The sequence below is a fragment of the Seriola dumerili genome, unplaced genomic scaffold, assembly GCF_002260705.1.
Source record: "Seriola dumerili isolate Sdu_G_001 unplaced genomic scaffold, Sdu_1.0 BDQW01000073.1, whole genome shotgun sequence".
Taxonomy (NCBI): domain Eukaryota; kingdom Metazoa; phylum Chordata; class Actinopteri; order Carangiformes; family Carangidae; genus Seriola; species Seriola dumerili.
Genome location: NW_019174328.1, coordinates 7,630,060 through 7,651,841, shown reverse-complemented (window position 1 = coordinate 7,651,841; position 21,782 = coordinate 7,630,060). Strand labels below are relative to the sequence as shown.

Here is a 21,782-nt window from a genome sequence, read left to right as displayed (position 1 = left end):
CATGCCATCTGGATATGTGGTTAACATCAGATAGCACAAACCAGTCTGTGGCCATTGGTTAACCAGACGTTCACCCAGCAGCGCCTTTCTTTCTTTTTTCTTTTTTTTTTTTTTTTCTCCTTCCTCTTTTCAGCAGGCGACTGCACCGCAGATCAAAGGTGGATCACAGTCAGAGTTATCTGAATGAATGTGGGGTGGGGGTTGTCGTTTTCAGGAGCTGGTGGTCATGGGTGCGCCGGGGTCATACTACTGGACTGGGACGATCAAGGTGTACAACCTGACCTCGGACTCCTTCTACAGCCCGAACAAAGAGGACGTGGACTCCCACAGATACAGCTACCTTGGTAAGAGTCTGTTCATGAGGATATTTGTGATAAACGTCGAATGTATCAGTAAAAAGGAGCTGTGGCTGATTACTGTCTGTGTCTCCAGGCTATGCTGTGACCGCGGGACACTTCTCCTCTCCTAATGTAATAGACATAGCTGCAGGGGCACCTCAGCACAGCGGCAGTGGAAAAGTAGGGCCTTCCTCTCCTCCTCTTTTGTCCTATCTCCCGCTGTTGAACTGAAGTCCTCTTGTGTTGTTTGCTGCACTGATTTTTTTTTTCGTGTTTTCTCCTGCACAGATTTACATTTTCAAAATCGACGGCGTGTCATTGGTGAAGAGTTTTCATGCCTCAGGGAAAATGGTATGAGCTCAGATGTGGTCTCTGACAGTTTTTAATCATCATGCAGCGCATATATTTGCATCGAGGTTATTCCTAAACTGATCTCTTAATCAGTACAGTATTTTTTTCAACCTAATCTGCCTCAGGGATCATGTAGTCAACTCTTAAGATGCAGACACGCTACTCTAATTGCTTTGTTGTCAGAACTGCTCTGTTTACTTTTGCTTTAAAGTGTTTAGACTGTAACAGCGATATAAAGAAGGAACACACTTGCCAAAAACCAAAGCCAGGGTGGTAGCTAATGCTTTTCATGCAGAGTAAATAAAAGGAAGTCAGGGTAGCTTTAAGGCATAAGTTGTGTAAATATTCCTTTAATATTGGTATAGCTATAAAAGGGGAAATGAATCCAGTCAGAGCGTATGTCAAATGTATGAACTGAAGAAGAAAGTGTCTGTGATCTGACCCATTGCTCTGTGGCTCGGCTTGGTTCCAGATGGGCTCTTACTTTGGCTCCTCATTGTGTGCAGTTGATCTGAACCAGGATGGCCTGTCGGACCTGCTGGTGGGGGCACCCATGCACAGCCAGCTCCGGGATGAGGGCCAGGTGTCTGTGTACCTCAGCAAGGGCAATGTGAGTGGGATCTGTGGGTCAGCGGGAACATGATACCATAACTCACACTTAGTATTTACCACACTCTCTCTTAGTTTGATCTGCACAGATGTACATTTCTGTCTTGTTATTATTGTCTGTGGCGTCGATTTTTAGCTTTGCTCATGTTTCATTAGTTCCTGAACATTATCATGTTACTAAAATTGAAACAGTGGAGCATTGTGAGCTTATTTAACTGACCAAGAACAGAGCTTCAGCTTGTATATTTTTATATTTATGAGTAATTGCAAAGAAACTTGACTGTCTGTTTGGTTGTTAAGTTGTTTGAATAAAAGCCAACTAACAACTCCCGTGGCCAAGTCATATTATCTGAGAAAAGCTGCAATAATTTCACTGGAGCTGTAAACTGTAGGACATTTCATTTCCTAGCTCTGTATATAAACTGTTCTCTTGCCTGCTTCTGTCTGTAGGGGGTGATGGAGGAGGGCGGAGTTTTGACTGGTGACAACGCTTTCAATGCTCACTTTGGCGAATCCATTGCTGCAATCGGAGACATAGATGACGATGGTTATCAAGGTCAGTACAAAGTGACATCTGACTTTATAAACATGTTTTCATACCATATGTTGCTGGAATGGTCTCCACTCAACGTCCACTTACTTGCTTTAAACAATTTCATGGTCCACAGCAGCAGATGAAGTATGCTCGCTTGTGGTGGAACTGTAGATGCTGCTTTTTTCTGAGCACATTTAAGTCCTCTTGTGCATGTTTTTATACGTTTTATTGCACCGTTGTGTTTTTTATTGTACATAAATTATGCTTGATATTATTTAAGTATTTCATATGTTACAATGTTTAAACAGAGAAAGTACAATCCTGGCTAGTGTTTGCACCTTCTGCATTTTCCCCTTAAGAAGATGGAGAAATTGAGATACTTAAAACAGTGATTCCCAACCTGTGGGTCGGGGCTCTTTCATTGGGTCCTATCATAAATTTTAGGGGTCACGAGATGATTGATGGGATTTTTTTTTTTTCACTTTTTGAATAGTTTTACTTTCACTTCTCAAAGGAACTGCTGACTTCTGACAGATATCTGAAACCTGTATAAAGGAGTAACAAGTAGATGGGGTCAAAAGCCAAAAAGGGAAACCACTGACTCAAAGGACCAAGGACAAAGGATTAACATCCGAGAGTGTACAACATATTCATTTTGTCTGTCTCAGATACCAGCGTGTCCTTGAATGCACCAAAAAGGAGAAATTTCAAAACAGGCCCTTCATGCAAAACAGTATATCTGGGCATGTAAACTGTTTCTTGCCACTGGTGAGAGGTCAGAAGAAAGCTGGGGGCTGTGTTTTATATGTAGAAGTCTTGTAATGGCCCTCCAGTGGTCTATGATTCCATAATTCAGCCAATGCCAACCACTTTGCAACAGTTTTCAGTGCTATGTGCCGTAGTCATGCAACAAAGCCATTTCCTCTGTCATCTGGTGGGTAATAAAGTTATGCAGTTTATATTCCTAACTTCAGCCCACAAGCAAACGTTGGCTGGTTGAGTTGCTCAGTAGGTGCAACAAAAACCCCGTCATTTTCACAGACATTTTGTTTCGATTACCCCGCGGCGAGCGGTGGGGATGTGTAGAAGATATTTCCCTCTCTCGCCCTTCTGTGCACAGATTCATCCAGACGCAAACCAAATTATCCTCACACAGAGACATACATTTACGCTGTCTGTTCCCCTGCCGGCTCCGCTTGGCGTCTGTCTCATACTCGAGGCTGGGAGCTGCTGCCTGGTTTCATCTCTGTGTGAGATACGCCTCAAGGCTTGCAGCCTGGCACAGTGTGTGTGTGTGTGTGTGTGTGTGTGTCTGTGTGTGTGTGTGTGTGCGCAGAGAGAAAAGATGGCAGCTGGGAAGTATAACTCATCCTGTAACTCGTCTCTCTGGGAGTGTCGAAAGAGCCAGACTTGCTCGCTGACTGACAATGTTATTTACAACGTAGCAGCTACCATTTCATTTGAAAGAACTACTGTAGAAATCATAATATACATTTGGTTTCACTAAAAACAAAAGAGTGGTATAATTTAACTTCTACATAATGAGTTAATCATATTTACAACAAAAAAAAAAAAAGTGCCATTTCTGCTTTGGTATGCAGCACCACATGGCACAGAAGTGTTTTGGTTTATAAAAAGAAAGTTTATATATGGACTTTGTGTGGAAATGGCATAAGGAGAGGTTGTTTCAGTGCGCTCGCCAGCACTTTATAGTCTTGTTTCCACTTTCTCAGAGGTCGCACAAGTTTTTATGGCCACTAACAACACTTAATTGTCTATTAAGAGTCTTACTGTAACGGCTTGTTTCCCTTGCACTGGCCCAGCTGAAAGTAAACAGAGGGTTAATGAAAGCTTTTGTACACATTCACAAACACACACACACAGTCATGTATGTGCTCATTCATTCCTATTCCAGCTTTTACACAGAAACACTTTTTGTCCTCCATTTGTCTCTTCAGATGTAGCCATAGGGGCTCCTAAAGAGGATGACTATGGAGGAGCTGTTTATATCTACCATGGGGATGCTACAGGGATCATCAGCAAATACTCCATGGTAAGACATCTCCTAGTGTCAGACAACATGCCAACACCATATAGTTTTTTTGTTTTTTAACGGTAAGCAAAGGAATATCGTATTTTTCCAGTGTTCCAGTGGAACGCTGCACACTTGCCTGTGTACACATTAAACAAACAAGAATTTAGAGGTGTATGTTTGAGCTCTGGAGTTAGCTGAGCTAGCTGTTTCCCCCTGTTTACAGTCTTAATGCCAAGCTAAGCTACCAAATGTGGTACTTACTACAAGTCTGTAAAAGCAAAGATTATTCATCTATGAAAAACAAACACGGAGCAAAAACATATTACACAATGTGCTCTTTTCCATGTTGGCTCACATGTTATTTGAAGGCTGGTATCATCTGTTACAGAAACTGTCTGGGCGCAGTGTAAACCCTGGCCTGCAGATGTTTGGCCAGTCAATCTCTGGCAACGTGGACATGGATGGCAATGGTTACACAGGTAGGCCTATGGGAAAATGAACTAAAATCAAATCAAATGGAAAAGGCTGAGATTATGAAATGTTTGGTTTCACACCCTCGTGGATTTAGGCTCTCGCTCTCTTGCAATAGCAGAGTTTCAGACTCGTGATAGAGGCATCTTGTTTACTGCATTCCACAGCTGACATTCAGACTTAGCCAGCATGACAGTTCGAGACCTCTGTGCATTGTTTGCAGGTGTACAGAGTGCTGTCAGCAGATGTTGCATTAATATTATATCTTCCTTGTGGTTTTTTTTTTTTTTTAAATGCTTATTTTTTTGTTGCAGATGTCACTATTGGAGCTTTCATGACAGATAGTGTGGTGCTGCTGAGGTGAGTGACTGGATCAATCTCTCTGACACAGCAGCGTTTTCTTTTTTATTTCTGAGTTGTTTTAATGTCTGATCTCTCCCCCACACGTGTCGGTTGATGTGGCTGTAGGTCCCGGCCTGTCATCACGGTGGATATCTCCATCTTCCTGCCCGTCTCCATCAACATCTCTGTGCCACAGTGCCACGAGGGCCACCACAACCTAAACTGCTTCAACGTCACGGTCTGCATGCGCTTCCGGGGAAGACAGGTGCCTGGACAGATAGGTGAGGACAAATCCTGGCAAGAGAAACCTCTCAGTCCTTTATTAAAGAGTCTCTAAACTCCATGTGAAACAAAAACGTATCTCCACAATACACAAGATTAAGCTAGCTAAGTAGAGAAGAGCAACAATTTTAACTATCTGTCAGCGACCAGTGCCAGTGGCCAAGCAGTGGGTGAGCAAGTGAGTTTCGTGAGTCCTGTTAAAAGTGAATCTCAAAAATCAGAAATCTCAGCAAGCATTTTACTCAAACGCTTGCAGATATATTACATATTATCAGGAAGTGAAATTCATACTCCATGAACTTTAAGTGGTCTTTTTAGTGAGGAAAATTTGTAAACATGATCATGCTGAGCAATTCTCCCCATGCTTGGAGACAGCCAGTGCGGTCAGCCTTTGGCCCGCGGCTGACTGTCAGTGCTTGCGGCCGATGGTTTACCCTTCAGCCATTGCTAACTGGCTCTTAGGTGCGGTGCCTCTTGAGGGCTGAGGTGCAGCCCTGTTTCAGTGTTTGGGTGGGGTCATTCATGCCCCCCCCCCACCCCCCCAGGGGAGCAGGAGCCCTGTAGTTACATAATGACTACATCCTGAGCCGCAGGAATAAAGCTTCTCTGTTTAGTCGTCTGGCGAGCACCATGGAAAGTGCAGCACCATGTGTTTGGTGACTCCTGTAATGAAACCTTCCTTTGCCTCCTCTGGAGTGAGCTCATGGCGTTCCCTCTGTTGGACGGAAGAAACAGTAGGCTTTGGTCCGACTGGGGTGTGTTTGCCACCCCTCCCACTGTTTTACCAGTATGACACCCTCTTGAAGCAATTACTACAGACTGAGGCTGATTCATTCAGAGGAATGGATTTTAAATGGCCAGAGGCCCATATATGGTTTTCTCGGAAACATTGGTAATGTTTGACTTCATGCTTATGATTTCTCAATTCAATAGATTGGAAGTGTCTCAATGTCACTAAAGCCAGGGGTGGGACCAGCAGGAATGTTGTTATTGAGATGTTTTCTTTCACAGCAATACTGGTTCTGCCCCACCAGCTGGAAAATTAATTTCCTTTTTTAAATAAATAATCCTTGTCTGCTCACCTTAAGATACAGAAAATTCTGCACAAAAAGCCTATTTTTACATGTAAGTTCGGTCCAGCATGAGCTAACATTAATAAATCAGCTTATACTTCATAGCTCTTCTTCACGTTTTTGCTGATGAAAGAAATATTTGATCTAAATTCTCTTTGTCCAGTCTCTAGATGAAACTGAAACTAGTGATTATACAAATCTAAAAGTCTAATCTAAATCTACTGTTTTTATGATGCAACATAGAACAAAGGCCACTTGTTGAGTTAAAGTAATATCAGATGATTTTCCCAAGAACTTTCAAACATGTTCCCATCTTCCCTCTTACTCACATCAAACTGTCTGTAGTAAGAGATCATTTATTTATGTTTTGATGGAACCAAACCCTGCATGTACTCAAAGTGTTTCCCAAGATTATCTTTAGTGGATGAACCACCTCTGTCGGTGGATGTCATGTGTGACAGTGTTTCTGTCTCTTCTCAGAGCTGCTGTACAACCTGACAGCTGATGTGGATAAGCGACAGAAGAGCCAGCCTTCCCGAGTTTACTTCATTCAGGGCGGATCTCAGATCAGCCAGATGAGCCATCAGCTCAGCCTGGACGTCAACAGGGAGGAGTGCCAGCGCTACACTGCCTACGTTAAGGTAAGTTTGGATCTTCTGGCCCTACTGCTGGTGCTTTAAGTCTTGTGCTGCTCATGTCCTCAGTTGCTCTCTCAGTTGCTTTCCCATGACCCTGAGTACTCTCACCCTGCAGTGCTGATTTGTGATATGTCTTATTTGCTTATATGGCCTGTTTTCCTTCTTCATTTATTTATGTAGTTTTTGGTTGGAGCATCAGAGTCTGTACGTTTCCATCTAAAAATGTTTAGACAGATCAAAGCAAGAGAAAAATGAAAATGTCAAGATAAAGGAAGCCCCGTCACACATATCACAGCGATGTGAGAGCTCTGGCTGCTGTAGCTGGAGGCTATGGATCAGCAGGCATCTGCTGGGAAGCTATTTGTGTCGCCCAGCTGGGTCAGGTTAAAGGTAACAGTAAGGCGCTTGATGGTTCGTGAAGCCATGCTGCTCAAGTGTGCGTGTGCAGAAAGTGACAGAAACAGGAAACAGAGTCTCCTTTGTCATTGCATAGTAACTCTATTGTGTTCCTCTGTGATTTAGTAGTGTAGCCAGGGAGAGGGTCCTTATCCTGAGGGCACCATCCGTGTTTCACCTCCTCTAATACAGAGGCCCACTGCAGGCCTGTAAATTTCACTGGCGTTCTCAACGGTGCTCTCCAGGCACTTTCTTCATGGGAGGCTGAGCTGCTGACTAAGAGGGGGGGGGGGCTGTCATTACCATGCCTGCCTCTCTTCCTTCAACCAGTCACACTATAATGAGTGTATGTCACACAGAATGGTTGTGGCAGTAAGCTATTTTATTTATCACAACACACACATCACAGCCACCAATGGGTATTCAGTTAATTCTGGTGTTTGTTTATCCAGGCTCTTCATTAAGACCGGATAGTGTTGTGCAAGAACATTTCAAATTTAATTTTCACTTCTCTTTTTCTAAGTTTCAACACACCGAACATTAACAGGAGAGTTTGTCATCTAAAGCAGTGTTTCCGCCCTAAGGTAAAGTTGACATTTCAACATGTAACCAAACACCCTCAGTTTTGTGGGTGGGCGAGTGAATTATCAGGCATCTCTCTGTCTGTGAGATAAACACGCTTATGCTTTAAGTGCCATCCATCAGGCCAGATGTTAAACTCAGGGATGAGCCGTATTTTACAGCTCTGTTGGTTAGTGGAGGCCCTAATGATGGTGGATAATTAGACTTGTTGTTAAAGGAATAGGTCAGTTTTTGGGAAATAGAGAGTTAGATAAGGAGATCAATACCCCTTTCACGTCCGTCTGTTCATTATTAAGCTGGAGCCAGTAGATGGTTATCTTACTTAGCATGAAGACTTGAAACAGGGGCAATAGCTAGCCTGGCCCTGTCCAAAGGTAAAAAAGTTTTAGAAGGGGCTATGTGCTGTAACTTCTGCAAACTGTCTTAATTTTTTGAGTGAATGAGATATAATGTGTTAATTAGCGACCTTTAAAGTTTCCAGCAGGTGTACTTTTTTACCTTTGTACAAAGACAGGTTAGTTGTTTCCCCATGTTTCCAGTCTTCATGCTAAGATGCTAAACTGTCAACTGGCTGGAACAAATATGAAGAATCGATTTTGTCATCTAACGCTATGCGAGAAAGCAAATAAGAGTATCTACCAAAATGATGCGCTATTTCTATAAGTGTCTTTTGGGGTGACTTCACACGGATAACATTACATCGTCGCTCTGTAGAGCAGAGTATTTGGATTGGCTTGACTGAGGTGTGAAGTGCGGCGTCGTTGACACTGCAGCTGTGTGGATTATTATTGTTTCACTATATGTATCCACAAATTCCACCTGCTCAGCAGCAAAAGGCAAGAGTGAGCTTCCCAGAGCTGCTGAAAAGCCACACAGGATGGTGAAGGTGTGGTGCCCAAATTACAACCTTACCAGACTGTTTACGGGCTGAACGACTTGTATATGTATGAAGAGTAAAAGGGACAAAGATTACGACCTATAACTGTCTCATCATACAGTACGTGTTTGTCCTAAACTTGAGCGAGGAGTTGAGGAATCACCATAATCAGAGGTGATCTGTCTCCGCTCTAAGAGAGAGTCTAGTCTGCTTGACCGATCGCATCGTTTATCTTCCTCATATGTCTGCCCGCATGAGCCAGTCCTCCCGTTCCCCAGAAGAGGAATGCTAATGGAAACCAGCTGGTTGCCCGACTACATCCTCAAGGGTGTTTGGGGGGGGGGGGGATTACCCCACCCCACCCCACCTTTCTCTCAGCTATAACATACAGTGAAAACACAGGGCTGGGGATATAGCATCACAGCAGGGTGCTGGGCTGCTGTTGTGTCAACTGGAGCTGCGTGCTGGCGCTGCTGATGGAAAACCCTCACGTCAGGGTTGATTGCTCAAGCCCTGATGCGTGAGGGCCGGTGGAAGCAGGCCATGAGCTATTCTGAGCCACTCTCACGTTTGTAAAAACTGTGACCATCTGTCGACCCCGTTTGTTGACTTAAATTAAGAATTAAACAACTTTTAAAGGACCTCAGTTAACAGCAAGGTTTAATAACGCACTGTTAAAGTTGAATTTGCCCTGCGTAATGTACATGAAGCAACAGGACTGCTGGACTTTCCCCATCTGAAATCAAGTTTAAAAAAAAAAAAAAAGAAGCTGGACCGGCCACTCAGTAAATCATGTAGTGCTGAGAACACAAGTTCATAACAGGAGTTATTCAGAGAGCACAGAGTACAGAAGCTAATAGTTCAATCCTAACATTTTTTTTCTGTAATTCTCTCTGAAATTATGCAACACTTTCATGTTGATCATTTTAAACATGTTTTCATTGGCATCGACTGACAGCATACCAGCCCTCCAGATGGACTTTGTTTGGTTATTTTTAGCTAAATAAACACTGTGCAGGCTTTTCCTTCAGTTGTACCTCACATTAAGGAGGGAAGGCAGTTCCTAGCAGTGATGACTGATGAATGATCGGGGCTCAGATCAGACCAGAGGTGCAGTGCGTGAGATGGAAATGAGTCATTTAACTAGAGAACCACTAACTTTAAGCGGAAATTCTTCAGTTGTATGTGTTGTGTTAAGTCATTTTGCCCTGTCGGCATGTGGAGTAGTCTCTCTTCTTATTGTGCAAGCCAGAGCACTTGTAGTGAAATAGTTTGAAGGTTTGGAGTGTTATTCATGTGCAAATAGACATGGCCTCAGTAATTACATTTTATTACAGCGGCAGCACCGACAGAAATCTGGAACAGTGCAAATTCTTATAAGACAATATAACTGACTTTTTACATGCAGACATTTTTTTTTTTTTACTGTGCGCTACCCTACTGGTATCTTCTGTATGTGCGTATGATAATGGATATTTATACCATCCGTAGAGCATGGTATATATGTATACACGCCATCCACAGAGCCACAATGCTAACATTAATAAAAAACAAAACAAAACAAATGAAGTGACACCGGTATTCAGATCATGTTCTGTGCTTTGTTTATCTATGTATGCCTGCCATATGTTGAGTGGAGTGCATCAGTGTCCGTAAATTTAAAGTGCAACAGGTGTAATGTCAACATTACATTGAGATATATGTCTAACTTTAAACTATAAAGCATTCATTATTCACGGTGTCACATGCTATGTGGTTGTAGGCTGGCCTTTACTGCTCACTATGCCATGATTTATTGCTTGTCGTCGTAAACATGTTTTGAGTATTGCTTTGGTAGATGTTCTGCGCTTCTTCCTTGATCACAACTGGTGGCATGTTTACATCTTTGGCGAGTCATCCATCGTCATATGCGTGGTTGGACTCCAGCAGTCCCGTCACACGGCGCACGTGAGCCTTGAAATCATGCCAATAGCCACTTCCATTTGTGGTCATGAGTGGTATTGTGCAGCGCTGTAGGTTCAGCACAGTCTCTGAGGAGGAGCTAAAATAGGCAGCGAGAGCCCTGCCTGTAACAGTTGTCTGTTTAATTTAGCTCGTAAAGTATCCTGCTCACTTTCCTCTGGCCTATATTCCACTGAGTATGTGGCCTATATCTTATGCCCCCCTAACATTTGCTTGGCACCACTGGAGTATTTAAAGCTCCATCAAATTTCATTCTAAAGACTGGCTGCTGTTATTTGGGCATCTGCAGTATAAACATCTAACTGCCAAGGTTAAATGCACTGAGGCCATCTCCAGTCTCCAGTTGCTTATTACTGAATGGAAAAACCAGATTATACAAGCATGTTAATGCATGAGATTTTCAGACCGGGTAGATGGACTGATGATGCACTATGAGGTTAAAGAAGGAGCCAGGAACTCGTCTGTGTGTCTGTTTGTTTGTTAGCGTCACATCTCATTTGTACCAATCTGTCTTTGACATGTTGTATTTTGTTAGAAAACAAAGCCTGAAAGCCAAATGATAAACCAACAAACTGCAGCTTTACAAGTTAGAGAATAAATCTCTTAGTGGGGGTTTGTATTCTGATGCATTATCAGGTTCACTTCCAACATAAAACACGCTGCCTGTATCCACAAATGGCTGATTTCTGAAATTAGGCACAAGCAGAACGGTAAAGTCCCAACAGCCAATAGTAGAACTGAAATGATCAGTCAGTTTATACATAAGTTGTTAATCTACAACAATGATAAGTTATTAATTAAAGCTTCCAGCTAATTATTGATAACTAGTATTTTACAAATTAGATTTTTTTATTTGATGAACTTGGGCACTACCACTGATACGTGAACATGAACAAAAATGGGTTATTTTGCCTACAAAGAAAAGAGTGATGTAATCGTTGTGTGACACCTGCAACACAGACTGCTGCGGTAACTCAACTGATTAATCAAGAAAATAATCATTTATATTGTTGACAGTGAAAATTATTGTTATTTGCAGCTTTAGTCAGTTTAATTTGATTGACCAGAAAAGGCTTCAGAGGTTCATTATTGACACTGACCCAAGTCTAAAACTGTTTTTACAGACACTTTGCTGGTTACTTTACCTTGTTGTATCTGTGGCAGACAGTGAGATGAGGCTCAAAGAATGTAACTTGTCATCCCAGAAGATCTGGACAATCAAAGTGAAGTAAAAGAAAGACGCTGTGATGCACTTTTCTGTGATTGACGGCTTACTTGACAGTGTTTGAACTGCCATATGCAGTTAAGTCCACTAATCTGTTCCTCAAAGTAAGCCAAAACAAATGTGAAAAATCATTTGCACTCACTGTTTGACCCAAGTCTGCTCTCCGCAGACAAACAGGAAACTCTGGGGAGTAAAGCAAAGCAGGAGATCCTGTCGCTGCATCCCTAAGAGTCTCCAGCTAAACAAAGTCCCAGAGCCTCAACACTGTCTGGCACGTGGAAACACCAGAGCTGGGCCACCGCCACACTGCCTGCTTTGTTTGCCTCTTTTACAGTTCAGTAGAAACGTGCAATTCCCCTGATGCCGTTGCCCCGGTTTCATTTACCTCAGGCCAAGAGATCTGATACAATGAAAGCGTATAGCAGGAAGGTAATCAAACCCAGCTGTTTCTATTACACATGGCAGCAAGTCAAGCACCTATTTATAAAGAATATCATGAAAAAAAAAAATACTACAGCAGTGCGCTGCAATAATATATCAAGTGGGAAATGTCATAGACACTGTCGCATAAAATAAGTTGAGCTGAATCCTTTTTCCGTGAGAATTAGTGATGATAACATTTACTGGATTCTGAAAAAAAGCTATTCAGGTTAATTTTAGCTCAGGGTAATATTTTGGTCAGGATTTCCCTACATGGTCATGCCAGAGTGAACATTAGACACTTCTTCTCCAGGCTTGTTTTGGGAGTGCACGACTTACAGACTTTTGTTACAGTAAAACAAGTTACATTTCCCATGTACTTCTTCTCATGCGTGTGTATTTAAGATATAAGTGAGCTATTATTTTTGGTATGGCTGCTCATTAGTCCTACCCTGTGTTGTTGCCATAGTGAATCCATCGTTGTTACTCATATCAAGACGGACCAGATTTGATGATTTGTTGATTTTGGCAGCTAGGCATGCTGGGTAGAATGTTTCCGCAGTCTTTTGGCCGCGTTTCTGCCACACAGTGCCATTGCGAGGCAGCGTAATGGGTGGCCAAGTCTGACCACAATGAAAGAGTTTCTCTTGCCATGTTTCCCGCTTCCATTGCAGAGGAAACGTGCATGCATGCGAGTGTTCAGTGTGAACTCGCGCTTGCGTGCACAGTCAGAACGTCATGATGCGATGGTGCCTGTGCTTCACCAACCAGGATACAACAAAAGGCTACTTCATCACTTTGCATCTTCTTGACACTTCCTTAACTTCCTGGCGGTGACGCCGTCATCATTTCCCATTACTTGACCCATTTGTTAATATTAGTGTATATTCCTGATGCGGTGGCGTCAGCATCAAAATTCTGCTTCCTGTATAAATGGGCAAGATCTGCCACAAAGGAAGCGGAACAAATGTATACAGCAGACATTTGTTTATGTGCGGCAGTGACTCTAACCTGCCCTCATTTGACTAATTTGTGCTGCAAGTTTTGTCTAAAGCGTCTCCAACAATAACAGTCATGTAAAAGTGCTCCAGGGTTTGTGCACAGTGACGAAATCAGCTGCAGGAAGCATCTGGAGACCTCCTCTCTCACCAGGATGGAATAGACTCAAGCTCACAAACACACTGAACTCCATTAAAAAAAAAAAAGATCTGCTCCTCCTTGCTGGCATCTCATCTATCAGCTGGTGGGTTTCTCATGAGAGTGAAATGCAAATTTTCAATAAAAGCTTGTAATGACAAGACATGACATGAAAAATCAGCAGCCATGAACTGTTGTAAATGAATCCTTATTATTTCACTGTTCTTCTTTAATTAACTGAGTAAGAGTAAAGATAACAAGCATCCTGTTTATGTAGAAGGAGTATGTATCAGGATGTTGAGCGAAGTTAATCTCTCAAACACAGGAAGTCTTCAGATGCTTGCGGTTTTTTCTAAATGGCAACAAAATTCAGTAATGTAATTCTGATGCCTTTAGTTAAATAACTTTAGGAATAAAACACCGTCTGTGTCTGAAATCTCTCCGTATTTGCTGCCTAGGACACTATCTTCACCCCCTGCCATTATATTTGAGTGTCTGAAATCAGTGTGATATTTCTTATTATTTGTAGTAGCACTATTAGTTACCTTCCCATTATTGCCTTAAACATAAAACTGATTTAAACAGTGACTAAGTCCACCTTGTTCATGTTTGATTCTCAAACCACTGAGCTGCTTCCTTAAAAGGACCTCATCTGGATTCTTCCTTTTTTTTTTTTTTTAGCAAAAGGTTTGTTTTGCTTCTTAGGAAAGCCTTGCATGTGTCCTTGTGGTGACTCCACACTCATCAGTCAGGTTACAATAGAGATCAGCGAGGGGTTAAAGGCAGATAGACATGATGATGACGGGAGCCCTGGGTCAAGAATTTGGAAAATGAAGAGGCTGTAATACAGGACCGTTTAGACTAATTTACTGCTCCTGAATTTCTAGGGCTCAACTTTACAGCTTTAGGGTCATTTCAAGAGTGTAGACCGTTGTAATTCTCTCAAATGAGATGCAGTAATAAGACTGAAAATAGCACAGAAGCAAATAATGTGTTGAGAGTATCACAATGAGGGAGAAGAGTGGAGAGGAACTGAGATATGAGAGAAGACGTCCGTGTATTTATAGGTGGCTGGCTGGATTTTTTTTTTTTTTTTAGACCCAGATATTACACTGATATAGTTATAGTTAGAGTTGGCGTTAAATCAAGTTGTTGTTGATAGACTGTAGTAAAAATAACACGCTGATGAATTTGGTATGTTTGAGCAGTAAACCTACTCCATCTGCCAATTTCCACCGGGGAAATGAGGCACCTTTCTCTCCTCCTTTATAAATCCCAGCTGTGGTTTTAACTGTCCAAGGGTCAAATGTTGAATGCCTTCTTCATGATGCATGTGAGACCATAAAAGTTTCCTGCAATTTGTGTTTACGTGAACATTGTTTTAAAAAGCAATAAATTCAATACACTTGGATCCTCCGAGGCGTAAGAGACGTATATATCTCCTTATCTGCACCCATGGGATCTTTATGGAACGGAGAGTCGTTTTACTGAAAGTCTCAAGCAGAGAGGGGTGTGTGTGTGTGTGTGTGTTTGTTTGTTTGTGTGGTCCAGATTGTGAACATTGGTGTGTGAGACAAGGATTTTGAATAACAGTCAGTGTGTACTTCTGCAAATAAATGTTTTACGTGCGTGATGCGTTGAGAGCAACATGGTATTTATTGGTATTTATTCACGACGCGGCCTCATGCATGACAGTACAGATGGTATACGTTTCCTGTCAGTTACGTGATGGTGCTCCTCTGTTTTCGCCAGGAGGAAATATGTGTTTGCTCATGGGAGACATTTCAACACACTGCCGTATCTAGCAACACTCAGTCTTGCTAAAGGTTAGGATTTGGTTGAGTTATGTTTTCACAGAAACAGCAGCCTAAAAATTGTACAAAGAATTCTTTTAGTTTACAGAGGTCTCACTTTGAAAATATACAGCAGCATTTCTTTGTGTTGTTTCTCTTGTATCCTATTTTTCTTCACAGCAGTGAAGGTACAGGAGAGGCATTCAAGGGAATCAGTGTTTGATGTTTGTCGTAAATATCAAACTGGACACAAATCAGGGAAAAAGTGAAAAAAAAAATGAGACAGTAATGATTTAAACATGGAGGGAGGGGAAGAATGGGGAATGGGGGAGATTTAGAAATGAATAACAAAATATTCTTCTACGTTCAAACGTTATGACTCCATGACCATGTGACAGACTCACACTTTCACTGTACCAACAATTCTGATGTTAAAATACACCCCTGTCCTCATTTTTCCATCCGGTCCAAATGCCACAATGACGAGTGAAGGGGTTTTGATTTATTTGTGCAAAAATTCATTGTAGGTAAGACCAGTCCACTGTTTACTGAAAGCATGATTTACTCCTAATTACCGTGAGTGTACAGCCTGGTAAATCCACACATTTGTTTTCATTTCTAACCAAATTATCTTAATAAGCAGAACCATCCCTGGCTTAGCTCTCAGTAATAAGAACATATTTGCCTTTGGTTCTAGGCACAGTGTTCAGCGAGCTCTGGGCTCTCTGCTGTGCGCACGTCTGAAATGCTCTGTCAGTTCAGTTTATTTTCTGGGCAACAGTTTGTTTTTATGCACAACAGGTTGTGGAGTGTGTGAAGTGTGTGATTTATCAGGTTGGTGTGTGAAGCTGGACAGACATCTGAGGATCACAGCGTCTATTACTAACATCAGACAGACTGAACCATTTTTCCAGTGGTCGGAGTAAACATGGCTACATGTTGAATGAACCATTTTCAAAGGCATACTGCATTTATTTGGTATGACTGGTAATATGGCATTTTCACATTAGTCAGAATTATTTGGTTTTGGACAGGATGAAGGGATTAAAGTATTTGTCGACTTGTATCATTTTTTCCAGACTTGCTATTAAGAACATTATTACTTAAATAGATTCATGTCCTTTTTTTCAGACAAGACATCTTGCTTAATAATCTATATTTCCATATCATAACACAATATCAAATGACAGGGTGGAAACAATGTGACAAAGTGAAAGGGGTCGCTTATAGTGATGAACCTACAGAGACTGATTACCTCATTTACCGCTCATTGTTTAGCAGTTCACCTAAACAACTTTACTGGTCTGGTTCAAACACACTGTATCTTGTCAGCACCAATCAGCAGTTAACAGACAAAGTTAGCGACCAGGTGGTGAGCACAGTGGAGCATTCAGCAGCTAGAGAGCCTGATATTTCCCTCAGGACTTGGTGAAGACTAAAACCAGAGCTAAAAGAAGAGTGAATATTAGACTTGAATTCATGAGTTGGACACAGCTGTTTCACAACTTGTTTCTGCTGCTACCAAGTGGCCAAAAAAATCAGTTATTGCAGATTTATAGCTACACTGATTGATTTTTGAATTGATTTGAAAGGAGTCACTAGTGATAAACCCACAGAGAATTATAAAGCTTTTTTGCAGTTTTGTTTAGCACCTTTGAGCTCACTGTTTTGATTTTACGGCCTGCAACTTTACAGTTTTGTTGTTGCCATTTCCACCCTCAGAGGGCAGCTCTTTTCAGTCACAAAGCTCTGATAAATCCACCGTGTTGTGCCACATGTGAAGGACCAAATAGCAGACAGACAGTGTGAACACAATGGAATTACTAGATATTCCCCTCAGGAGTTGTTAGCCCTTAGCAATCAGCTGTCAGAGTTGGTGGAGACCAAAATAGAGCTAGTAGGAGAGTTAGTGAACCATAGGTGGCCAGAAACATGATTCCAAATGAATGCTAATGTTGCTTGGTGTCTATTGGATGTGTAGATATGACATGTAACTATTGAATATGATAAATATGAATATGTAACTATTCACTAACAGGTTTGCAAACTCAGCTTTATAAGGTGATCAGAGTTGGGTTAATAGCTTGTTCTGCTGCCTCTAAATGTAAAAAAGAATGATACTGAAATAACACCAGCTAATCCTATATGACAAAAACATATGTAAATTGACAAAAAAAATACAAGATCTATTTAACTAAAACTTACAAGAGGCAGAAAAACACTCATTTGAAATGACAGGCCAAAGAGCGCACAATAATGGATGCAGGAACTGAAGGGAAGGTGCATTTAAAGTCACAAAACAACAGGAGGAAATGGAAAACAGGACAAAATGACCAGATTTAGATTCTGCACTGCACACGTCCTCACTCAGGAGTCCTTGACATTGTCTTTGAAGGAAGGTATTCATGTGTTATTACTGATTGTATGCCCTGGCAACAGCAGTGAAGTGAGGAGCTGCACCTTTGGGGGTTTTAGCAGAACGTAAAGGGTGTGTTGTTGGAAATGAATGAAGTTCACAGCAGATAAATCAAGTAAGATGTGATCAAACCAAAAAGAATTTTGTTAAATATGAAGATGGACCATGTGATTTATTAATAGATCTCTGATCTTCTGTTTTATGAATAGCAGTTTTTTTTATTTTTATTTTAAGAAGCTATGGTGACAAAGCAGATACAGACTCTGATCATTCTGCCACAACACGTGTTGTGAAAGATTTAGGAGCATTAGGACAGAGTGAAGCAGTTCACTGCTGACTTCTCCAGAAAGGTTTCTAAGCAAAACAACTGGATGACACTCTTTCCTGCTCCTACATAGTTTGTTATTTCTAGGCTTCCCAACATCTGCTAACCTATTGTGAGATGAGCAGCTGCTAAAGTTTGACCTGTAGTCGATCTGGCGGAGGGTTACACACTTAACATTTCAGTAATAGACTCTTTTTCAAGCTGAGATAAACTGCTTGAGTGCATGTCTGCCGTTTGCTGCAGACATTACTGTAAATTCTTCCAATTTCAAGTTGTCTCCCTTTGTCTCAGTATACACACATAACCCTAACCTTTGACAGGCTGAATCCATTCATCACTTAACTAAAAAGCTTTTAAGATTCCCTGGAGTTTAGCCCTTGAATGAAATGCCCTCAACCTGCAAGTCGTCCAAACAGCCATTGTCCTAAAAAGGAGAGCTGTGTGCGCGTTTCGCTCACGAGTTAATAAAGACTTCCCACGGCCGGGCTTAGGCTATATGCTTTTGAGGGAACGGTTTGGCTGAGAGAGAGGCTCTTGCGCATTTCAGCCAAGCATGAGGCATTTAAACTGAGGATCAGAGCCTCTTGCAGCCTGACGTCACCCTCCCCGCACCCACCACGGCGGAGCTGCTCTGTGAGCATGAAGAGGGCAACTTGGTGCGTTGCCATCCTGTTGATCAGATTAGCATGTTAGAATCAGAGCTTGCAGCACTAAAGTGCAGCTCAAGTACAGCTCAGCTACAGTTCAGGTTGAAATCTATAAACTATGTTCAACTAAGTCAGGTTCATTCATACAGCTGCAGTTTCTATGTTGCTTAAACATGCAAGCATCAATTGTAGGAAAAAAGTCATACAGGCAGCTTAGAGGGAAATCAAGGGGAAAGAATGGTTGGTAAGGGGGTGAGTTATTCTCTGCTGCACTAAATGAATGTGTCCTGAGTGTGAACATAAATATGGAGATAATGTATTGGCAGAAACCTTGTTCCGCAAACAGAGGGTGTTGTGAAAGTGTAGGTGAAGGTTTGATTCCCAGTTGTTTTCTTTCAAAACAAGCAGAGTGGCAAGCTGTCCTCTTTCCTGTGAGTTAGCTATATGAATATGCATACTGGGAGGAAGAGTGTGTATCAAGTGTGTCATAAAAGATCCCCACTGCCGTGACATGCAGATTTTGGTCCTATATAGTTGAGAATTTACAGTTTCCAAAGTATGGTGGGAACTGCTGGAAAACAGCTGCTTCCCACTGAGTTTGCTGGCATCTCTACAGTATGACTGGAACCATTAATAAGTCATTTTGTCCATGGGATGATGAGAGGGTTCAGACTGTTTTTAGGTGATCCATCTAATCTACCTTTTTTATTGGCAGTATTTCCCACTCTCGGGACAATGTAAAAAAAAAAAGAAAACCCTTCAATCAAAAATCCTTCAAAAATCACACTATGTGTAAAATTTTACTTTTCCGTGTGTCAGATAGAAATAAATGGCCCTAACCTGATGAATGGGGCTGAAAGAATCATGTACACTGCACTAATGACATCAACATTGTAAACCCTGCCCACAAAGCTCTGATTGGTCAATTGTTTCTCAGCAGTTTCTCAAAAACAATTGCAGTGCTTTTACTGTGTTTTACTTTGTGAAAAAACAGTTGAAGTGTTTATCTGTGACATGCTAAACCACAGTGTGACTGAGCACAAGTAGAAAAGTCGGTCAAAAGTCATTAAGTCGGCAAACTGGCTCATTAGCTTACTTTAGCCAGCATCAGCTACTGGCCAAGGCTGTTGCAGCAAAACCCCCTGACTATATTAAACTGAGTGAGCGTGTGTTTTATTGCTTATGAGTTCAGCTTTTTGTAACAGTACGTCAGAGGAAGAATGTTTTTTTTTTTTTTTTTTTTCAAATGCCATACGCTATTGAAACCTCCTGTTTCATATCTCCACTTTCATTGTAATGTTCTTTAAATAAAATAAATCCCAGACTTGCTGTATCTGATCTGAGATCAGATAGAGCGGCCTTTATGTTTGCATGAGGATTTACACAGTGGAGGCCTTTAAGTCGAGAACGACCTGTCACAAGTTTTCTCTTGTAAACTTGCCGTCATGTAAGGAACAGTTGTTGGGTTTCTTTCCATAAAATTATAGGTAGCAGGCAGTTAACACGAGCCGGTGTCCTTCTCAGCTGGAGCTCAGGAACTCCTCTGTTCCATAAATACAGGAATTAAAAGCAGGGTCAGGAGGGAGTAAATGACCGGACCAGGGGCGTGGATTTGGGTGGGGCAATTGGCAGCATTGATCAAGGGATAATAAAAGCTTAGGCCAAGTGTTACTGAACAGCCTCTGGCAATTCTAATCTAAGCTTTCTGTGAGTCTTGGGAGCTCTCCAGTTAGTTAACAGTCTGTAGGCCTGTGCTTCTAGAAGAAAGTCATCCTGTATCTGCACAATAATAGATCCCTTCATGCACAATAATAGATCCCTCCACAGCACACTACTGTAATGGAAAGATTATGCCTATTTACTTGCACATAAAAGTCTCTCTTAAAGCATGAGATTGTGCAAAAACACAGCATTTCATTTCGAGTCATTATGTCCCCCATTTCTCCTGTGGCTTGTGAAAATGTGAGATAAGCGGTGGGAGTTTGGGGCTGGAGACCCAAGCAGTGAACTCCCAGGGGGTCAGTTCACTCAGAGGCCAGAGGACAGGGGCCATTTCAAGCATTCTGCGTTAATGGCTACTGAGGCCGAGGGCTTTGCCAGTGCCTTACATTGTATACACCACCACTCGTCCAGCACTGACTACCACACTGTGTCATGTTACCTCCCAGCTGAGCCGGCCTACTCTTAGAACAACACCGTCTCTGTACGTCCAATGAGGCATGAATTGTACTCCAGGGATGGATGTGAGGTCAAAGTCTTTTTGTCATCTGCATTACCCTGCCTTATTTGAGCAGGGCTTCTGTGGTGTAGTGGATAGTGCCGGAACCAAAATCCGTATAAATGAAAGAATTACAACCCTTAAAAACTCACTTAGGTACAGTGTGACAAAGATTGGCTTGCTTTAAGTAGTGCAGGTAGTTACTGACTGACATGTTTTCTCCTCTTATCATAGATGCGTGAGCTCACTGCTAAGAGTGCTCAGTATTACAAAGCCGTACAAACCTTTATACTCTCCTCGATACCAGATCTGGTACGCACATGCTGCCGTCAACACTTCCTGTACATGGCGAGCTGCAGCCCGTACACAGGGGAATGCTGCTAGCGTAGCATAAATGCTTTTTCCCTGGCTCCAGTTTTCAAATATGATTTTTTGTTTGTTTGTTCTGGGTCTTATGTGATAGTAAATTAAATACCTTTGGGTTTTGAACTGATGGTTGCACAAAACAATTTGAAGATGTCAGCTTGGGTTCTGGAAAGTTTTATAAATGAACAAATGAGTTGATAAAGCAAGAAAATAAATAAAATGCTATTTCCAGCCCTATTTTCAACCGCCAACTGTACAGCCAACCAGATAATGACAGAAAATCGCTACAAATTCTTTGATATTATCAGCAAAGCCATGTTTTTATCTGTGTCCAGCACCATTTCCCAAGTGAGCCCCAAATCTTCTGTTTTTGTCTGTTCACGTCCTGCACTAACGGTTGCTCTTTCCTGCTGTAACTCTCTCACTGCTGATGAGTTGGGTGGGTTCTGCACTGCTGTTGCCTAATGTGTCCAAAGCCCAGACCGGCCCTGCCCGAGGAAAGAGGATGGGTGGGTGGACACTGGAAAAAGGTCTGATAATGGACAAAAGAGAGAAAGTGCAAAAGAACGAGTGGCCTAAGTGACCACCGGAAAACACAGGAGAGCCCTTTGTGTTTATATTGTGGGTTCGGCTCCGTGTTGGTAGACATCAGCTTGGCAAAGGGGCGCAGGTTGCCTATGCGTGTGTTTTTGCTGCAGTTTTTAGACATTAAGACGAGAGTCAGACCCACCAAGCCTTCAAAGA

The 21,782-nt window shown here is 42.0% G+C and overlaps 1 protein-coding gene across 1 annotated transcript in view; it reads left to right on the top strand.

Annotated features, from left to right (window-relative positions):
• Positions 1-21,782, top strand: part of itga9 (integrin subunit alpha 9) — a 48,065-nt gene that overhangs the window by 9,146 nt on the left and 17,137 nt on the right. Inside the window, exons 6-15 of the mRNA XM_022743712.1 lie at positions 215-344; positions 433-518; positions 627-689; positions 1,162-1,299; positions 1,749-1,854; positions 3,792-3,886; positions 4,257-4,347; positions 4,654-4,699; positions 4,808-4,962; positions 6,517-6,677. Of these exons, the coding sequence (XP_022599433.1) occupies positions 215-344; positions 433-518; positions 627-689; positions 1,162-1,299; positions 1,749-1,854; positions 3,792-3,886; positions 4,257-4,347; positions 4,654-4,699; positions 4,808-4,962; positions 6,517-6,677 (1,071 nt within the window). The remainder of the gene's footprint in view (positions 1-214; positions 345-432; positions 519-626; positions 690-1,161; positions 1,300-1,748; positions 1,855-3,791; positions 3,887-4,256; positions 4,348-4,653; positions 4,700-4,807; positions 4,963-6,516; positions 6,678-21,782) is intronic.